At 33.3% G+C, this 16,590-nt stretch overlaps 1 protein-coding gene across 8 annotated transcripts in view; it reads right to left on the bottom strand.

The window, feature by feature from the left end:
* Positions 1-16,590, bottom strand: part of scube3 (signal peptide, CUB domain, EGF-like 3) — a 99,653-nt gene that overhangs the window by 57,770 nt on the left and 25,293 nt on the right. For 5 of the 8 annotated variants that reach the window (XM_052594672.1, XM_052594664.1, XM_052594666.1 and 2 more), the window contains exons 2-3: positions 10,128-10,253; positions 3,973-4,098 (exon numbers count right to left, since the gene is read on the bottom strand). In XM_052594672.1, coding sequence (XP_052450632.1) covers positions 3,973-4,098; positions 10,128-10,212 — 211 coding nt within the window. In that variant the 5' untranslated portion in view covers positions 10,213-10,253. The remainder of the gene's footprint in view (positions 1-3,972; positions 4,099-10,127; positions 10,254-16,590) is intronic. The other 3 variants (XM_052594671.1, XM_052594665.1, XM_052594668.1) reach the window with 1 other exon arrangement.

Genomic DNA, 16,590 nt, shown 5'->3' with positions numbered 1-16,590 from the left:
ATAAATTGAATTAAAAATTAAAAATTGTCTAAATAAATAAAGTAAAATAAAATAAAATGCTGGGTATTTAATATGTGCAGTGTAGGATTCTGAGCCAATCAGATGTCATGTGGGTGTGGCTACAGAATGTAGCAGAGTTACAAAGGCCTGAAATGTATTCCATGTATTCCAAGTACAAAAGGAAAAATGCATTGTCATAATGTGCGGTTTTATTGTTGTAGCACTAAAATAATGCTGGTGGGGTCCCATCAGATTAATGTGTCAGGAAATCTGTTCAGTTATTATTTTTTAAGGCAACAAATATGCTCTACAAAATCAGTAGCTGACATGAAAGAACACAGATGACAATTTTACAACAATTTACCAATGTGGAAAACAAAATATGCACTTGCATTGTATTATAAATTGTGTATTGACAGATTTCTGAACTCTATCTATGCTCGTAATGTTTCAGTCGGCTCTAAGCGTTTGGAAAGCATTTATGGTAACAGCCGTCTGTTTGCACAGAGCTTGCTTTAGTATCTGTGATTGTGCGAGAGCCTCGCGCTTCAAACCCCAAACACCTTGCTCCCGCAGCATAAACAAACCCATGGTTTCCTGCCGCCGCTGAGTTTGGTGAAGCTGTGCCGGTCAGCGGACGGCGTCAGTGACATGTGTTCTGTGCAGATCGCGGCTCGCGTCCAAAGCAAATATTTGGAAAAGGAACAGGATTCTGGTGAAACCCGGAGCAGAGCTCATACTATTTGCACTTAAAACATTTCTTAAAAAAACCTCCAGAGAGGATTCCAGTGCTGAAGAATTACCTCTCCCTCTCTCTCTCTCTCTCTCTCTCTCTCTCTCTCTCTCTCTCTCTTTCCTTCTCTCATTCCTCATCCTTTATTCCTTCCCTTTTCTCTCTCTCTTTCCTTTCTCTGTGACTCACTGTTCAAGATGAGATTATGAGGTTACTTCTCAATCTTCCAGCATTACTTTTTTTAATGGATTTCTATTTAAGATACTTTGGAGAATGTTATTTTAGCACATCTATCTATCTATCTATCTATCTATCTATCTATCTATCTATCTATCTATCTATCTATCTATCTATCTATCTATCTATCTATCTATCTATCTATCTATCTATCTATCTATCTATCTATCTATCTATATCTATCTATCTATAATATGCTTTGTGTTTGTGTATATATTTGCATACATACACACAAAGTTGCATATTATTAAAATATAGAAATATGCAAATATATATAAATGCAATTTATATATTATAATTAAAAATAGTGTTATTTATTATTATAATTTACATTGTTCGAGTTTTAAAGTCCACTTTTGCCTCTTTTTTAGTCTATAATGTGTAAATTGTTCAGTACATTAATTGCAATTAAATACACAAATATTATCCCGTTTTCATTCGATGAACAATTATGAATTTGTGTCCCATTGTTCTCTCCAAAATAAATGTAAATTAACAATAGAATATTTAATAAATAATAATACTGAATAAATTAATAAAGAATATTAACAAAATAAATAAACAATTGATAGCTAAAACATAAAATAAGATATTAAAATACATGAAAAGAAGAGCAACTGCAATTCAATATGCCAGTATCTAATTTTAAATGCATAAAAAAGTGTGTTAAAATCAATGTTAAACCTGTGCACAAACTCAAAATCAACACTGTCTTCATCCATCAGCTTTCCCCACAACATCACACCGTTACCAATCTAAAAAACAAGACAAATCCTCAAATCAAGTACATACTGTACTGTACCATACAAGTGTTTTATTGAATACTAATCAGAAATGTGAGCAAGTTCAAATGTCATTAACAATCTGAACTCTACAGGGAAGCGAAGATAAGATCCAAAGCAAAATCCACACAAAAGTGTCTTTTCTGCATAGATCACAAGATTTTCGACTTTCCTTCCCACTCACAACACCATGGAAACAAAGCAACCTGTTATTTTTAGCCTTCAAACAAAAAAACACACTAACCTTGGAGCAAAAGTGACTTAGTATCCTAAAGAGAGCTCGGGAGGAGGAGAGAGACTGAAGATACTGCAGAAGGGGGTTGTTTATTTAACCACAGTTCACCTGCGTAAAGCGTTCATTTGTGAAGAACAGAACGCAGAGTTAGAAAAGAGTTAGTGAAGGGTGTAAGAGAGATAACAGAGAGTCTGGGATAGGGTGAGCAGATATACAGCGGTACACACAAATCATCCACGGCTAAACATGAGGCTTGAGCTAAATGGGTCGGAAACAAAGATGAAGCAAGAGCAATTCAGAGCAATCCCAGGATTTAATATATACATATATATACATATATATATATATATATATATATATATATATACATATATATATACACATATATATATATACACATATATATATACATATATATATATATATATATATATATATATATATATATATATATATATATATATATTGAATATTAATGACAGCTATATGTGGTCTAATGTAAAATACTAAAATATTGCTTTATTTTTAGTATATATAGTTTTAATACTAATTAGTAAAAAAAACATGCTATCATATAAAGAACAAGTATTGTCAGAAAAAAGTCATATATTTGGTCTTATATAAAATAAAAAACAAATAAAAGAAATTATTCCAAATCGAACTTTATAATAATTTATTCAATAGTTCTAATAATATTATTAGACTATTACATTACATATTTTTTTTTTGCACACATACACTTAATATTTGTCCAAATATGAAAAGTTCATCTGCAAAAATCGATAAATGCCAATTAAAATATAAATAAAAAAGACAGCCTTGTGTTCATATATTATTAAACATACTTTCAGTTAACTTTAATTAAGTAAATAACATGTATTTGTTTAAATTATTATAACTTAATCAAAACAACCCAACTGCAGTTAGATTGATATTACTTGGAATGCCCCCCCCAAAAAAAAAAGGGATTTCTGAAAAATAAAATAAAAGAGTTATCGTTTTTTGCAAATCAACTCTTCATATGTAATTAAATGTAACTTTCATTGAATAGTAATTTTAATGAGCCTTAATGACCTGTATGATCCCAAAGTTTCCTTTAGCGTATTTAATATTTGTCCCAAATATTAATTTAATATATATATATATATATATATATATATATATATATATATATATATATATATATATATATATATATATATATATATATATATATTTTTTTTTTTTTTTTTTTACTATATTGTACAATTTTAAAAGTTCACATTTTGTGACAACATAAATAATTGCATCATTCATTTTGCATTTTGATAATAAAAAAAAGAGCAAAATGTGAGTTTCTCAAATTCAGTTGTCATCCGGATAACAATCATATTGCTTCGAACTCCACCAGAGAAAACTTCAATATTCGAAAATGTGTTTAAAAAAAGGGCAGAAAGGACCTTTAAACATCTACGAAGCTCTGAAATATCAGTGTTCTGCACGAGTAAAACCCACATAACCCACACAAGCAATTTCACATCTTCATTGGGCTGATTGTTGGACGCGCCGGACATCTGTTTTGAGTTAAAGCGGCGAGGTCAGTATAAGACTGTAACCCGATGTAAATCTCCCACACAAACGCACCGTACACACACATTCCCCTCAGACTGATTCAACTGACCTGGAACGGCTGGGAATATGAGCCACCGAATGTCAAAAACGTGAGCTCACACGATCTGAAAATACAATTAATTCCCCAGAACCGTGTGCTCAGCAGTCACAGCCCGAATCTGACGGATTTATCACCCCCTCTTCTATTGGTTAACCGCACAAACCGCTTGGTTTTGATACGGAGGATAGAGTCACACGTTCTGGGCCTCAGTCGTGGTCGGTGTGGCGTTTGATTAGACATGTCTGAGTGTCAATCTTTGCTTGTCTTGAGTGGGATGAAGTCCTGAGAGGACGCTTTATCTGTTCGTCCCAAACGTAAAGCAGCGATGGCTTACCCAGGCAGTTGTGTCCGTCGTGGGCCAAGCGGAAGCCGTCGTAGCACGTGCATCTGTAGTTTCCGGGGATGTTCATGCACTCGTGAACGCATCCTCCATTATATTCACTGGCACACTCATCGATATCTGCAAGAACAATCACAATCCAAATTAAAGCGCTGATATCATAGATAGCTGTTGCTCTTTTGAAGCCAAAAGATTTGGGGGCTTCATATTTTTATTTAGGAAGGATGCAATAAATTGATCAAAAGTGACAGTAAAGGCGTTTAGAATGTTACAAAACATTCATATTTCAAATAAATGCTGTTCTTTTGATCTTTGTATTCATCAAAGAATCCTGAAAAGTAAAATGCATTGCAGTTTCCTATATATATATATATATATATATATATGTATATATATATATATATATATATATATATATATATATATATATGTATATATATATATATATATATATATATATATATATGTATATATATGTATATATATATATATATATATATATATATGTATATATATATATATATATATATATATAATGCAGTACAACTGTTTTCAACATAATAATGTTATTATGTTATGTTATATAAAGAAATGTTCCTTATATTAGAATGATTTCTGAAAGATCATGTGACACTGAAGACTAGAGAAATGATGCTGAAAATACAGCTTTGATCAGAGAAATAAATTACATTTTACAATATATTCACAGAGAAAACAGTTATTTTAAACTGTAATAATATTTCACAATTTAACTGATTTCACTGAATTTTTTTAACTAAATAATAAATAAAATATAGCATAAGAGACTGTTTTGACATTGAGAAAATCTTACCAACTAAAAACTTTTGAATGCTGGCGTGTATACATTTAAATATTTGTATACACAAATATAATCAGATTATTATATGTTATATTTTTTGCAGTCTGCATAGATTGTCCTGCAGTGGGAAAAATATCTACACAGATAGATGGACAGATAGATAGATATGCACTTTTGCATATCAACACCTAATCAGTATTCAACAACTTTTGCAAGGATTTTAGCCAATAAAAAGAGAGGTCATTCACATCATCTTAAAGGTATAGTACCAAAACAGACTGTTTATTTCTGAGGTCCTTGAATTGTGTATTTAAATTTTTTAATTTTTTTATGAAAACCTAGACTAACATTTTGATTTGATTTCAAAAAGAGCAGAATATCACCCATTTGAAATACATCTGCTCAAACATCTTTTATTTGTTCCTAATGAATTTATTTAGCTCAATACGAGCTTCTGTGTGCCGGTAACTGCTGTGATTATAGTGAATTATGCCTCATGTTTGGATGGCGAGAGCAGCTGAATAAACATCTCCGAGCCGGAGAGAGAAGTGGATGTCTGTGGAGGGGGACGCAGGCCATCCCCTCTCATTTGATGCCCAATTGAGCACTAATTACCCAGACTCCTCTGCTCTGCTTTGTAGTCGTCTGGGCTCAGTGAGTATGGAGAGAGCCGCTCGCTGTCTGGAGTACAGCGCTTTATTTGTCTTTATTTCTGAATGCTTTTTATCCCACCTCCAACACAGTACAAAGTCTTTGCACTTTTGCTTTTTATTTCGGTTCTGCACCAGCTTCACTCCGTCGAATTACAAGCTATTTTACCTCGGCTAATGCGTCTCCATATGAGTCCGAGCGATCAACGGCACAGGCAATTTCGAGAAGTGGAGGAAAAAAGCGTTTTGCACTATTCATTATGGTGGTATTGTTTACGGGTCATTGGAGATTGCAGATGTGGAAAAAAAACATTCATTCTGCATCCAAGAGACATAATAAATAGCCTATTAAGACTGGGATGATGGACTTTACTGTGTACATACTGATTAAACGATGCAAAAATGAACCTGCAAACATCTAGAACTGTCTTGCATGGATGGACTTTGCTGAAAAGACCAACAATTGATAAAGGCTCGTTTAGGATTTACATCATTTAACTTATAATCTGTCAGTGATATACCTCATATGCAATGACATTTATAATTTTGTAATAATATTTTAAGATAAAATGCAATATTTGCACTTTTAATGCAACATCTTTGTGCAGGTTTTTATTATTGACAGACAAAATGCAATATTTATACATTGAATATGTGTATAATATGTAATCCAAATAATTGTATTTGTTTATATTTTTAATGTATAGTATTAATCTTTTTATTTTTTTATTTTTTTTTATCAAGGGACAAAATTTCATATTTGTACATTGTCCTGCAGTATGATAAATTAATGTACATTTATTTAATTTAAGAAAACTGAAAAGAAACAAGAACCAAGTGATTGTGACATTACAATATATATTTTTTATATATTTTTTAATATTATAAAATAGTATATATACTTTGCACAATATTTTAACGTATTTATAAAAATAATTTTAATAAAAAACTCTAAAACAAAATGGAATATTTGTATATTGAATATGAATATGTGTGAAAAAGTCATTTGTCACACCACAGAACAACTTTAACAAAATGCAAATAAACTAAAATCAGGAAATGGTAAGCAAAATTATTCCATTAAAATATTAATATCATAAAAATATCATATATAGGATATCTTTCGATTGAGACAAAATGCAAATATTTATAAAAAGAAAATGTGAAAAATTAATTAATCACATCACATGAGAATTTAACCGAACTGCAAATGAGCTAAAAGCAATAAAAGCAATAAGAATGATGCATTTAATTACATTGTTATTGTATTTACATACAAGTATACACAAAGTTGTTAACATATTTGACCGCATTTATGTTCCTCATGATCTTAAAAACCTTTTGATCTAAAGCTTTATGCATGAATGCATAAAATTCGTTTTGAAGATCTATAAATGGTGCCTAAATATAAATATAAGAAGAAGTAAAGACATTAAACCCTTGCTGGTTAAGCTAGTTAAGAAGTGTGACCAGCCAAACAGGCAAGCGCTGCCTTCTCAAGGCTCAGGCCTGTTATTTACCCCAAACCCACGTTATTTGTAGCAAAAAGCTATCAAGAGTTTTGCAATAGCTTTCACAGGATTAGGATCCGGTTCTGCTGCTTGTCTTTTTGCACGTGGTGAAGTATATTTGAACAGTGATGCTCATATCTCCCCAGCGCACATTTGTGTTTCCTCACCATATCAAGGGCTTTACGCCACTGATCCCGGTTCAGTCAGGAGTGACGTTTTAACGCAGCGCAAACATTCCAGAACTCACTCACTTTCCAATGTTTTGCCTGGGCTTACGATGTTTGTATCCAGAAAGGATCACATTGGCTAAGTGGGTCCAAGAGCAGCATACACCTCTCCAAATACAATTGAGCTGCAAAAACTTCCCCTGAAGGCAAACGGCCACAAGAAAACAAGACATGACCACATCTTTGTGCAGTAAGGTTAGAATAGCCTCTGTGTGCTGGAAACCAGAATTAACTGTCCTAAAGAAACAAAATGCTACATGAATGTAATGATGGATGTGTGATGCATGTAAGAGATACATTTTCTCTACAGTGTAGACAGCCTCAGCGATTATAACAAGGGTTTTTTTTTTTGATTGTGCTTAAACTCATGCAGGACAGATGATGGCAAATGAAATCATAGTTCGGCAGACTGCCTTCAGTATAAACGGTTTTAATCTAACAAGAAGGTTTGAGTTCTGAAACTTACAGGATGTTTTTATAGTAGAATGACCTCTTATATGTCAAGATTTTGGTTTCTCAGTTCAAGACCCCTGTAAATATTTGACATTAAAAGACAAAAACAATATATATACAGTACAGACCAAAAGTTTGGAAACATTACTATTTTTAATGTTTTTGAAAGAAGTTTCTTCTGCTCATCAAGCCTGCATTTATTTGATCAAAAATACAGAAAAATCAGTAATATTGTGAAATATTATTACAACTTAAAATAATTGTTTTTAAATTTATTATACTTTAAATTATAATTTATTTCTGTGATGCAGAGCTGAATTTTTAGGATCATTATCACATGATCCTTTAGAAATCATTCTAATATGATGATTCATTATCAAAGTTGGAAACAGTTCTGCTGCTTAATGTTTTTTCAGAACATTTGATACTTTTTTAGGATACAAAAAAAAAAAGTAAAAAAAAAAAAAAAAGAAGCTATGTTTTTAAAATATAAATATTTTGTAATAACAATATACACTACTGGTCAGTAATTTGGGCTCAGTAATTTTTTTTCTTTCTTTTTTTTATAAAAGCAATACTTTTATTAATCAAGGATGTTTTAAATTGACAAAAAGTGATAGTAAAGAATATATATTATTATAAATATTTTTTTTTTGAATAAATGCAGTTCTTTTTAAACTTTTATTGATCAAATATATTAGACAGCAGAACTGTTTCCAACACTCATAATAAATCAGAATATTAGAATGATTTCTAAATGATCATGTGATCGACTGATGTTACATGTGACACTGAAGGCTGGAGTAATGATGCTGGAAATTCAGCTTTGCATCACAGGAATAAATTATTTTTTTAGAGTATATTCAAATAGAAAACTATTATTTTAAGTTGTAATAATATTTCACAATATTACTGTTTTTTTCTGTATTTTTGATCAAATAATTGCAGGCTAGATGAGCAGAAGAAACTTCTTTCAAAAACATTAAAAATAGTAATATTTGTATAATTACCTCATTAATTTACATATATATATATATATATATATATATATATATATATATATATATATATATATATATAAATAAATTAATGAGGTATTTATAAAAATTGCCCTTTTGAAGGTAAAAATGCCCCTTGAAATCAATTCCCGAAATTGAAATAGAAAAACTAATGTCTGCCCTGCATTGACGTGATTGGGACTGTGCTGTAATTAACAGTCCAAGTTCAAGTTATCGGTAACGTGTAAGATATTTCATGCTCTATTTCACATCCAAAGGGTAAAGAATTGAGTCTGTCATCTTTTTAATCTTGCATTTGAACACCTATTTCCTTTCCCTCAGGTAAGTCTGAAAAGGAAGCCAAGGAACTGCAGAAATAAGACATGGAGAAGAAGACCTTGAAGTGTCTGCACACACACACACACACACACACAGAGTATCGACCAGAGTGATCTTATTATAGACTACATGGCAAAAACAACCATGTCTTAATCAGTAATCCTGTCTTGTTTCCAAGAAAAAAATATCTGACCATGCTTAAACAAGATAAATATATTAGAGAAGCATAAGATATTAAGATTTGAATCACGTTTATTTTACTTTCCCCACTGGCAAATTGTTTTCTTATGGTTTAAACCCACAAGTTTGGCTAGATCTGTGCTTGGAAAAAAAGAGAAACAGTTTGCTAGTGGGGTAAGAAATATAAGTTTAATCCAAAATACTTGATTAGTACTGTCAATCATTTTATAAAATTCAAATTAATTACATGATATGCCATTTAATTCAATGAATTAATTAGGATCATTCATTATTGTGGCAGACAAAACCTAGAGTTGAGTTTAACAATCTAATTGAAGTAGACTTGTTTTGCCTTCCTTTTGATACTTAACTGCACTAAATTAACTTCTTAAATTGATAAACATATTATATATATATGCTGCTATGCAGTTCGATCTCAGATACATTTATCTTATTTTAAATCTATGCAATATTAAAGTGTGTAGCTTTAAGTGTGTAATGTCTATTGTTAGTTTAAAATGCATGTTGCTGGTTTTTGCATATTAATGCTGCAGAAATACACTTGGTTTCCCTTTTAAATTAAGTTTGTTTTCCTTGCCCCTAGTTTTAATCATGGACTCACAATTTTGCTACATTTTTCAGAAAACAAGACTCAATATCTGAAGTTTTTTTAAATTCTAAAGTAAATGTATCTTGATTTACGAATCAGCTGTAATTAATGTATTAATCAAGGGTAATTTTTGCCACTTGCCACTATCTTATATTTTAAACCTGTGGGGCATTTTTACTCCTTTTTGCCAAAAGCCCCAATAATTTACAACCCTGATTTTAGCATTAGACATTAAATTTCAAAGATAAATACACAAAAACAGTATTTATTACAATAACATAAGAAGTAATTCAGTAGCAGCAATCAAGAGTTTGCATTCTGACCTCATTTTCCTGGATTTTTTTTAGTAAGTGTTTCTCACCTTCACAGTGCTTCCCATCGCCTTTGTATCCTGATTTGCAGATGCATTTGTAAGACTTGAGGGTGTTCTGACAGATGGCATCCATACTGCAGCTGTCCAGGGCCTCTGCGCACTCGTCCACATCTGCTGAGAGAAAGGAAATCAAGAGTCTTCAAGTCGCTATTTGGAGAAAACCCGACACATGTTTTCACCTCGGGCGAGTAAACAGAAACAGTCAAGCGAAAAGCTGCTGATCCAGCATGCCAGAGCAAACTCATTTCACAATTCCACCCAAAACCTGGTCAGAGGTAGAGAGATGACAAATGAGCAGAGCTGATCCCAGTACAGACATGATTGTGAGGCCTTCAGCATCTCATATTGCTGTGACCTCTGGGAGCGAAGCCAAACTCAACATTAGGATCCTTCAGCAGCGCTCTGGCATTTCCTGCGGTTGCGTATCGCTTTAGCCTGACAGCAAAACACATTCTGTCCTGATAAAGGTCAATGAGGTTGTCATTGTTACTCCAACGAAGGAGTACCATCCGCTAATACTCTTCTTCATCAGAATGTATAAGACTCTAAACCATGACGGTCTTCAAAGTTATGTTCATGAAAAACTCAACATGATGTTGGGCTGATGTGGGTGGTTGCTAAAGCGTTGCTGAAATGTTTTAAATGGTTGCACAGGGTTTTGCTATGCAATTGTTAAGGAGTTTTTGGTGGTTGGCCAGGTGTTGCTGTGCAGCTGTTAAGGTGGTTGCTAGCAAGCTTTGGATGGTTATTAAGTGGTTTCTTACAGGCCCAAGTCATACCAGCCATAAATCAAATTATGCAGTAAATTCTAAGAGCTCTTTGGAAAGAACTGTATGTGTTGAGGGTGTGTTGTGCAAAATCAAAATAACTACAAAACTGTTATTCCACACGGTTTGAAGAGTCAAAACTGTCTTCACAGTACACTTCTGTCTCAATGCTGTGAGGAAACAGATGCCCATCAAAGCAGGAGACTACAGCTTATTACAGGGTTCAAGCTCCCAGTTTCCACAGAGTCTCCTCAATGCTGCTGCTGGTAAAAAAACGACAACCGTTTAATTTTAGCACTTGTCGGCCAACACTCAAACCAACATCTAATGAAGCTGAAACCTTAGTTTTCACTCTCGAATCCACAGACGTCCTTCACTTCTTTAGAAATGCAGGAATCTCTGCGTGCAATGTTGGACGTTCTTTATGGTGGCATTAGCCATTAAATTACTTACATGCTGTTTACAGTACAAAGCTTTTAGGAGTTTAGCACGGCACCCAAAGTGCTTGTTCATTACTGAAGTGCCCCTGCTGCGGAGAAAAGAAGATGAATTGGTCTTTTTTCTGAAGAGCCCTTATACTATAAAACACACCATTCGTCAGATCTCACGCTGAGGCCAGTGAAAGGAAGGAAAATGATGCATTCAACAACATTTAAAATCAGAAACCTATTTGTCTGAGTGCCCAGTCTTGGAGACCCAGAAATTTTATTTCGGCCATCATTTACTCAACCTCAAGCTCATTCCAAATGGCTTTCTAATTTCTACATAACACAAAATGACAAACTAGGATGCATCTTGACGCAGTTATTTTCACTGGTGTCAATCGTAAATGCTAATTTATTCAAACACCTCTCTACCGAACTACCTACAGTAGCTTAATTTGTGGAGGTAGAAGAGAAAGCATCCATTTGATAAATGAGCCAGTTAAAACCTGCACCCCGGCGCGGGGTCCTCAACACCTCTCAACTCGCACGTGTCATTGTTTACGAATAGATTAAATGAAATAGGACAAATTGAATCTTGACAAACTATATATCATTATAAAGATCTAAGCCTCAAGCATCGGCGACAGATCACTGTTTTTCAATGGAAAGATTATAAAGAATGTATTTGCTACATTTGTGTAAGCAGTACACATCAAAACATGAAGAATAAAAACGCAGTACATACCAGATCCGTCGTAATAACGAGTCATAAACACATCCACAGCTGTAAATCCCGGTTTAATTAGAAAGGTAAGTGTCCACTTAATGACATCTCATGAAGCACGTTTAGTCCAACGAAGCAATAAAGTTGTAATATGGATCATAATTCCTTTGTTTAGGTTTTAGTTCTTCAGGGACACTCAGAAACTGCGTCTTAGTAGTAAAAAAACGGCATGGATTTGTAGCATACAGTGTCACAAACAGATTGAGACGATTAACCAAAAAAAATAAAAAAAATGAAAGAAAAGCTGAAGATTTTATTTAAATTCTGACGCTCTCTCGTGACGGCTCGTGTTTTATTTTTCAACATTTTTAATATACGTGTGAGTGTGTTTTATGTTGAATGTCCCTTCATAATGGGGGGTGCTGGCTAACATGTTAAGTTGAGAAATAATAACTTTTAAGAAATATCATATTTTTTGAGTTTAGTAATGACACATGCATGGATCAATGTAATTTGGCTTAGCAACTTCAAATATGGCAAGCCGCTTGGACACACCATTTTTTGCATCTCAATGCTGATGCAAATACAAGTTTTGCAGAAGGTTTTGTAAAACAGCCAAAATTTTTGTCTTTTCATTGGAAAAGTCGTGCTTGGAAAAGTGCATGTTTCTGCTTTTTCGTTTTCAGGTGAACTATTCCAACTTAAAGATGGAGTGATGTAGGATCAGATCTTAAAATGCACATAGAAACATGGAAAAACCACTTGGTTTGATAAAAATGAATGCCAATAAAAGCTTTTTTATTGTGAAATGTTCACGTAGCCATGACTAAAGTTATGAAATAATGACGAGTTTTACACTTTAATAAATGAGAAAGCAGGCTTTAACACAAAGATCAGACCAAATCAAACTTACTATGCAATAGCTGTGTTGAGAAGTCATTTGTTTAAAGGAGGAAGGCTGGAAACCAAATTCCACATGCAAACCAATTACCCACAATCCAATCTCCGCACAACACAACCAATCAGATTCATTAGTCATAAGTGTGCTTCTGCAATACAGACAATCAGATTAATCAGTCGTTTTACACAACAGAACTAATGAGATAACGGGTTGTTAGCTTGGTCAAGTTAGTCCGACATGGTGTAGTTACAAACTCTACCAGCATAAGCAAACCCTGACCCCTGTGAAAACTCTAGCCAATCACAATCAATCGGATTCATTGACCACAATCGCACTTCTACCACAGAGCCAATCAGACCCATTACCCACAATCACGGTCGCACAGCAGAACCAATGAAACCAATTAACTGCAATCACGCTCACACGGCAAAATCAATCAGCGTCTCTATTCAGTCCCAGAAGAAAGAAAACAATTTCTCATGTAATAAAATGGGCGAAACAGACTCCTTATTACTGCTAAATCAATCACCATGAGCCCAAAGTGCTCGGGTGGTTTTAAACCCAAATGCTGTTTTACAGAGAAAATAAACATGTCACTGTTAATCTGTCTATGAGTTTAGAGAAACGTCCACGGCTCTGGAAGAGAAGGGAGGGAGGCATATTTTGAGAGATGCCAAATTATTTTTCTAGCTGTTTTGTTCTTTCTTTTGTGTTCCAAACAGGAAACAACACTGAGGCTGAAATTAAAACAAGAGACACTGATTGCACTGATGGACATGAAGGAAAAATGTAGGCTGAGAGGGTTTTTAAAGGGATAGTGAGAAGTTTGTCTTTACTTACTCGCCATTTGTGTTTGTTCCAAACCCTGTGTAACTTATTCTTGCTTCCACTGAACACAAAAGGAGAATTTTAAAGCGCTGTTAAGTGGTTGCTTGCACGACTTTTTATTCAACTTTTTATTCATTTTGGCTGTTCAACATTGGCAATTTGGGGGCTTGAAAATGCAAACTGCTAAAAAAGGGTTTCAAAGTTAACAATAATGTTATCATATCTGTGTAAACTACGAAAAGTGGAATTTGTGAAAAAAAGGGACATCTTGCACATGCATATTACGTGTTGAGTCCATAGATACACAGTGTTTCTTGACAAAGTTGTATCGCCAACTGTTGACCTGGCATGCATAATGCAGATTTTTCGCAGATTCACATTTAACAGGGATAATTTTCACAACATTGTCTTTGTATGCTAAACTTTTCAGTTTTTAGTACATCAATGTCAGGTAAACATACCCTGAAACTAAAACTATTAAAAATATTTTTGTAAATTGGAATAAAGCTGAAATCAAGCAGTGCTGTTAAGTTGAAACTAAAACCAAAAATATGAAATATTGTTTCTGTTAATTGAAATAATGCCGAAATATAAATGTTAGATGAAAAACCTGAGTGTAAAAAAATCAGCGAGAAATGTAATTGTTGCCTTGTCACAAACTGAATTTTTTTACTAAAATGACTAAAACTAAAACTGAAATCAAATCTAAATAGAATGATATCAAAAAATAATATAAAAAAGGAAGACTACTATTAAAATGAAAACTAAAAATCAATTAAATCAAAATAAAAGCCATTTGAAAAAAAAACAAAAACAAATACCATAATAATACAAAAAAAAACTTTTAAAGAAGATAAAAAAAAGTTAGAGTTTTCAAATTTATAGAAAAGCATATTAATTTTCTCCTAAACTTTCTAAAGTCATTATTCAGAGAAAAACCTTCATACCCTTCTAGATGTTCATGGGAGTTAATGAGTTAGATTTTAGTTTTAGTTAGAGTTTGATTATTTAACAGAATCAGTTAATGTGGTACATGACTGAGTGATCTGTTAATAAATCAGACTGATCCTCACACAAAGCAATCAGAAGTTTTTGAGCTGCACAAAAGTCAGTCAGTCAAACAGAATAAATAACGGCAGAATTTTCATCTTTGGGGTGAACTATCCCTTTAAAGAGCCCAACATGTTCAAATAATATTTGCTGATTTTTTTTTTTTTTTGTGCATGTTCAAATTCAGCCTCTCCATCACAAGAAACCAAACTCAATGTCAAAAACATCTCCAAACATGTCAAACATTATGAGGATCCACATTATCTCCCCACACTTCAGAGAGATTTATGTGCTCCAGCAGAACATAAAATGCCTTTATTACTTTGGCTAGCATGAAACTGACTTCATGAATACTTTCCTGCCTGTTGACCTAGAAACATAAACCTTTACGAATCCCCAATAAAGTATTCACGGCTGCTGTAATCTTTCTATGTAACTCAACACTCTGTTTGTGAGCGTCTGTTTCCACTAGCAGCCCATCTGAGGACTCGACTCGACTCGTGTTTCTTTTCTTTGTTTAACCGTTAACATTAGCATTCTCACTAGCAGTTTCTCAGCTGGCTCTCATTAGCCAATCACCCGAGCTGTAAATAGCATGTGACCAATCACTCTGGAGCTGCATGATGTCATGAGGAAGCTGATGCTAATTGGCTGAAGATACTAGCAAGTTACTTCTTGTGTTTCTCCCGTATCTTTAACATATCTAGTAAGGTGCTAGCATGTTATCCTGGTGCTAGCATGTTATCCTGAAATCTGGATCTGTATTGTTAAAGACAGAAGGGAAAATTCCATTTCAAACAATAAGAGCCTTGTTTTTGTTAACTGAAATATAAAGTATATCTTTTTTTTTTTTTTTTTAAATGTTGCATTGGGAAGTAGTTGAAATAAAATAAGTGAAATAAATGTAAAAACTAAAATTACTAAAACTAAAATGAAAAAAAAGAAGGCTACTATAAAAGCACACATTTAACTTTCATTAACTGAAATGACCCTGAAAAATAAAATACAATATTGCACAAAAAATATTGTTTGAATCTGGTGATTTAACAAAAACAAAAATATAAAAGCTCATTCAAAATATTATTAATAATAATATATATTTTGTAGAGAGAGAGAGAGAGTATTGTGTTTGCAAATGATCTAAAAAAAAAAAAAAAAACACAATTAACGTATAATAAAATGGTCCACATAACTCATGCACTATATTTCAGAAGGAAAATTTTCATTTTACACATTTATGAGCCTATAAAAACTGGACACTGGTAAAACAATTGCTAAAGCAATAAAATACTGCCTTTAACATTTTTTTTACTTTATGAGTTCTCTGGGAATTGAACCCATGACCTCTGCATTGTTAGCTGTATGCTTGACCTTTTGAGCTACTATATTAGTTACATTCATGCGGATCTGAATCCAGTTATCAGAATAATGTTTGTGAATGGAAAACGGTGATAGATGTAGTAACGCATCCACCAGCGAGAGCAACAAGGTCATGCAACCGAGCCAAACCTCGACGCCTTGAAGTTTTGAGCGTTTCTTGAAAGCACGGTTTGTGCATGTTGTTATTTTGTGAATGTTGTGCTCATGTGGCTCAGACATGAGAGCAACGTTTCCTCACTGATTAATGATGGGGTCAGCACTGCTCAGTATATTTACTGACAGACGCGCTGAAGGTGTGCAGTTCAAACACAGAGCGATGTTTGCTCACAGCGAGACTCTCAGTGTTTGTCCAGGCCCCGCTTTACTCTTAAAACAA

Source organism: Carassius gibelio, chromosome B23 (genome assembly GCF_023724105.1).
Source record: "Carassius gibelio isolate Cgi1373 ecotype wild population from Czech Republic chromosome B23, carGib1.2-hapl.c, whole genome shotgun sequence".
Classification (NCBI taxonomy): Eukaryota; Metazoa; Chordata; class Actinopteri; order Cypriniformes; family Cyprinidae; genus Carassius; species Carassius gibelio.
The sequence above is the reverse complement of the archived record's forward strand: the minus strand, read 5'-3'. Positions and strand labels throughout refer to the sequence as shown.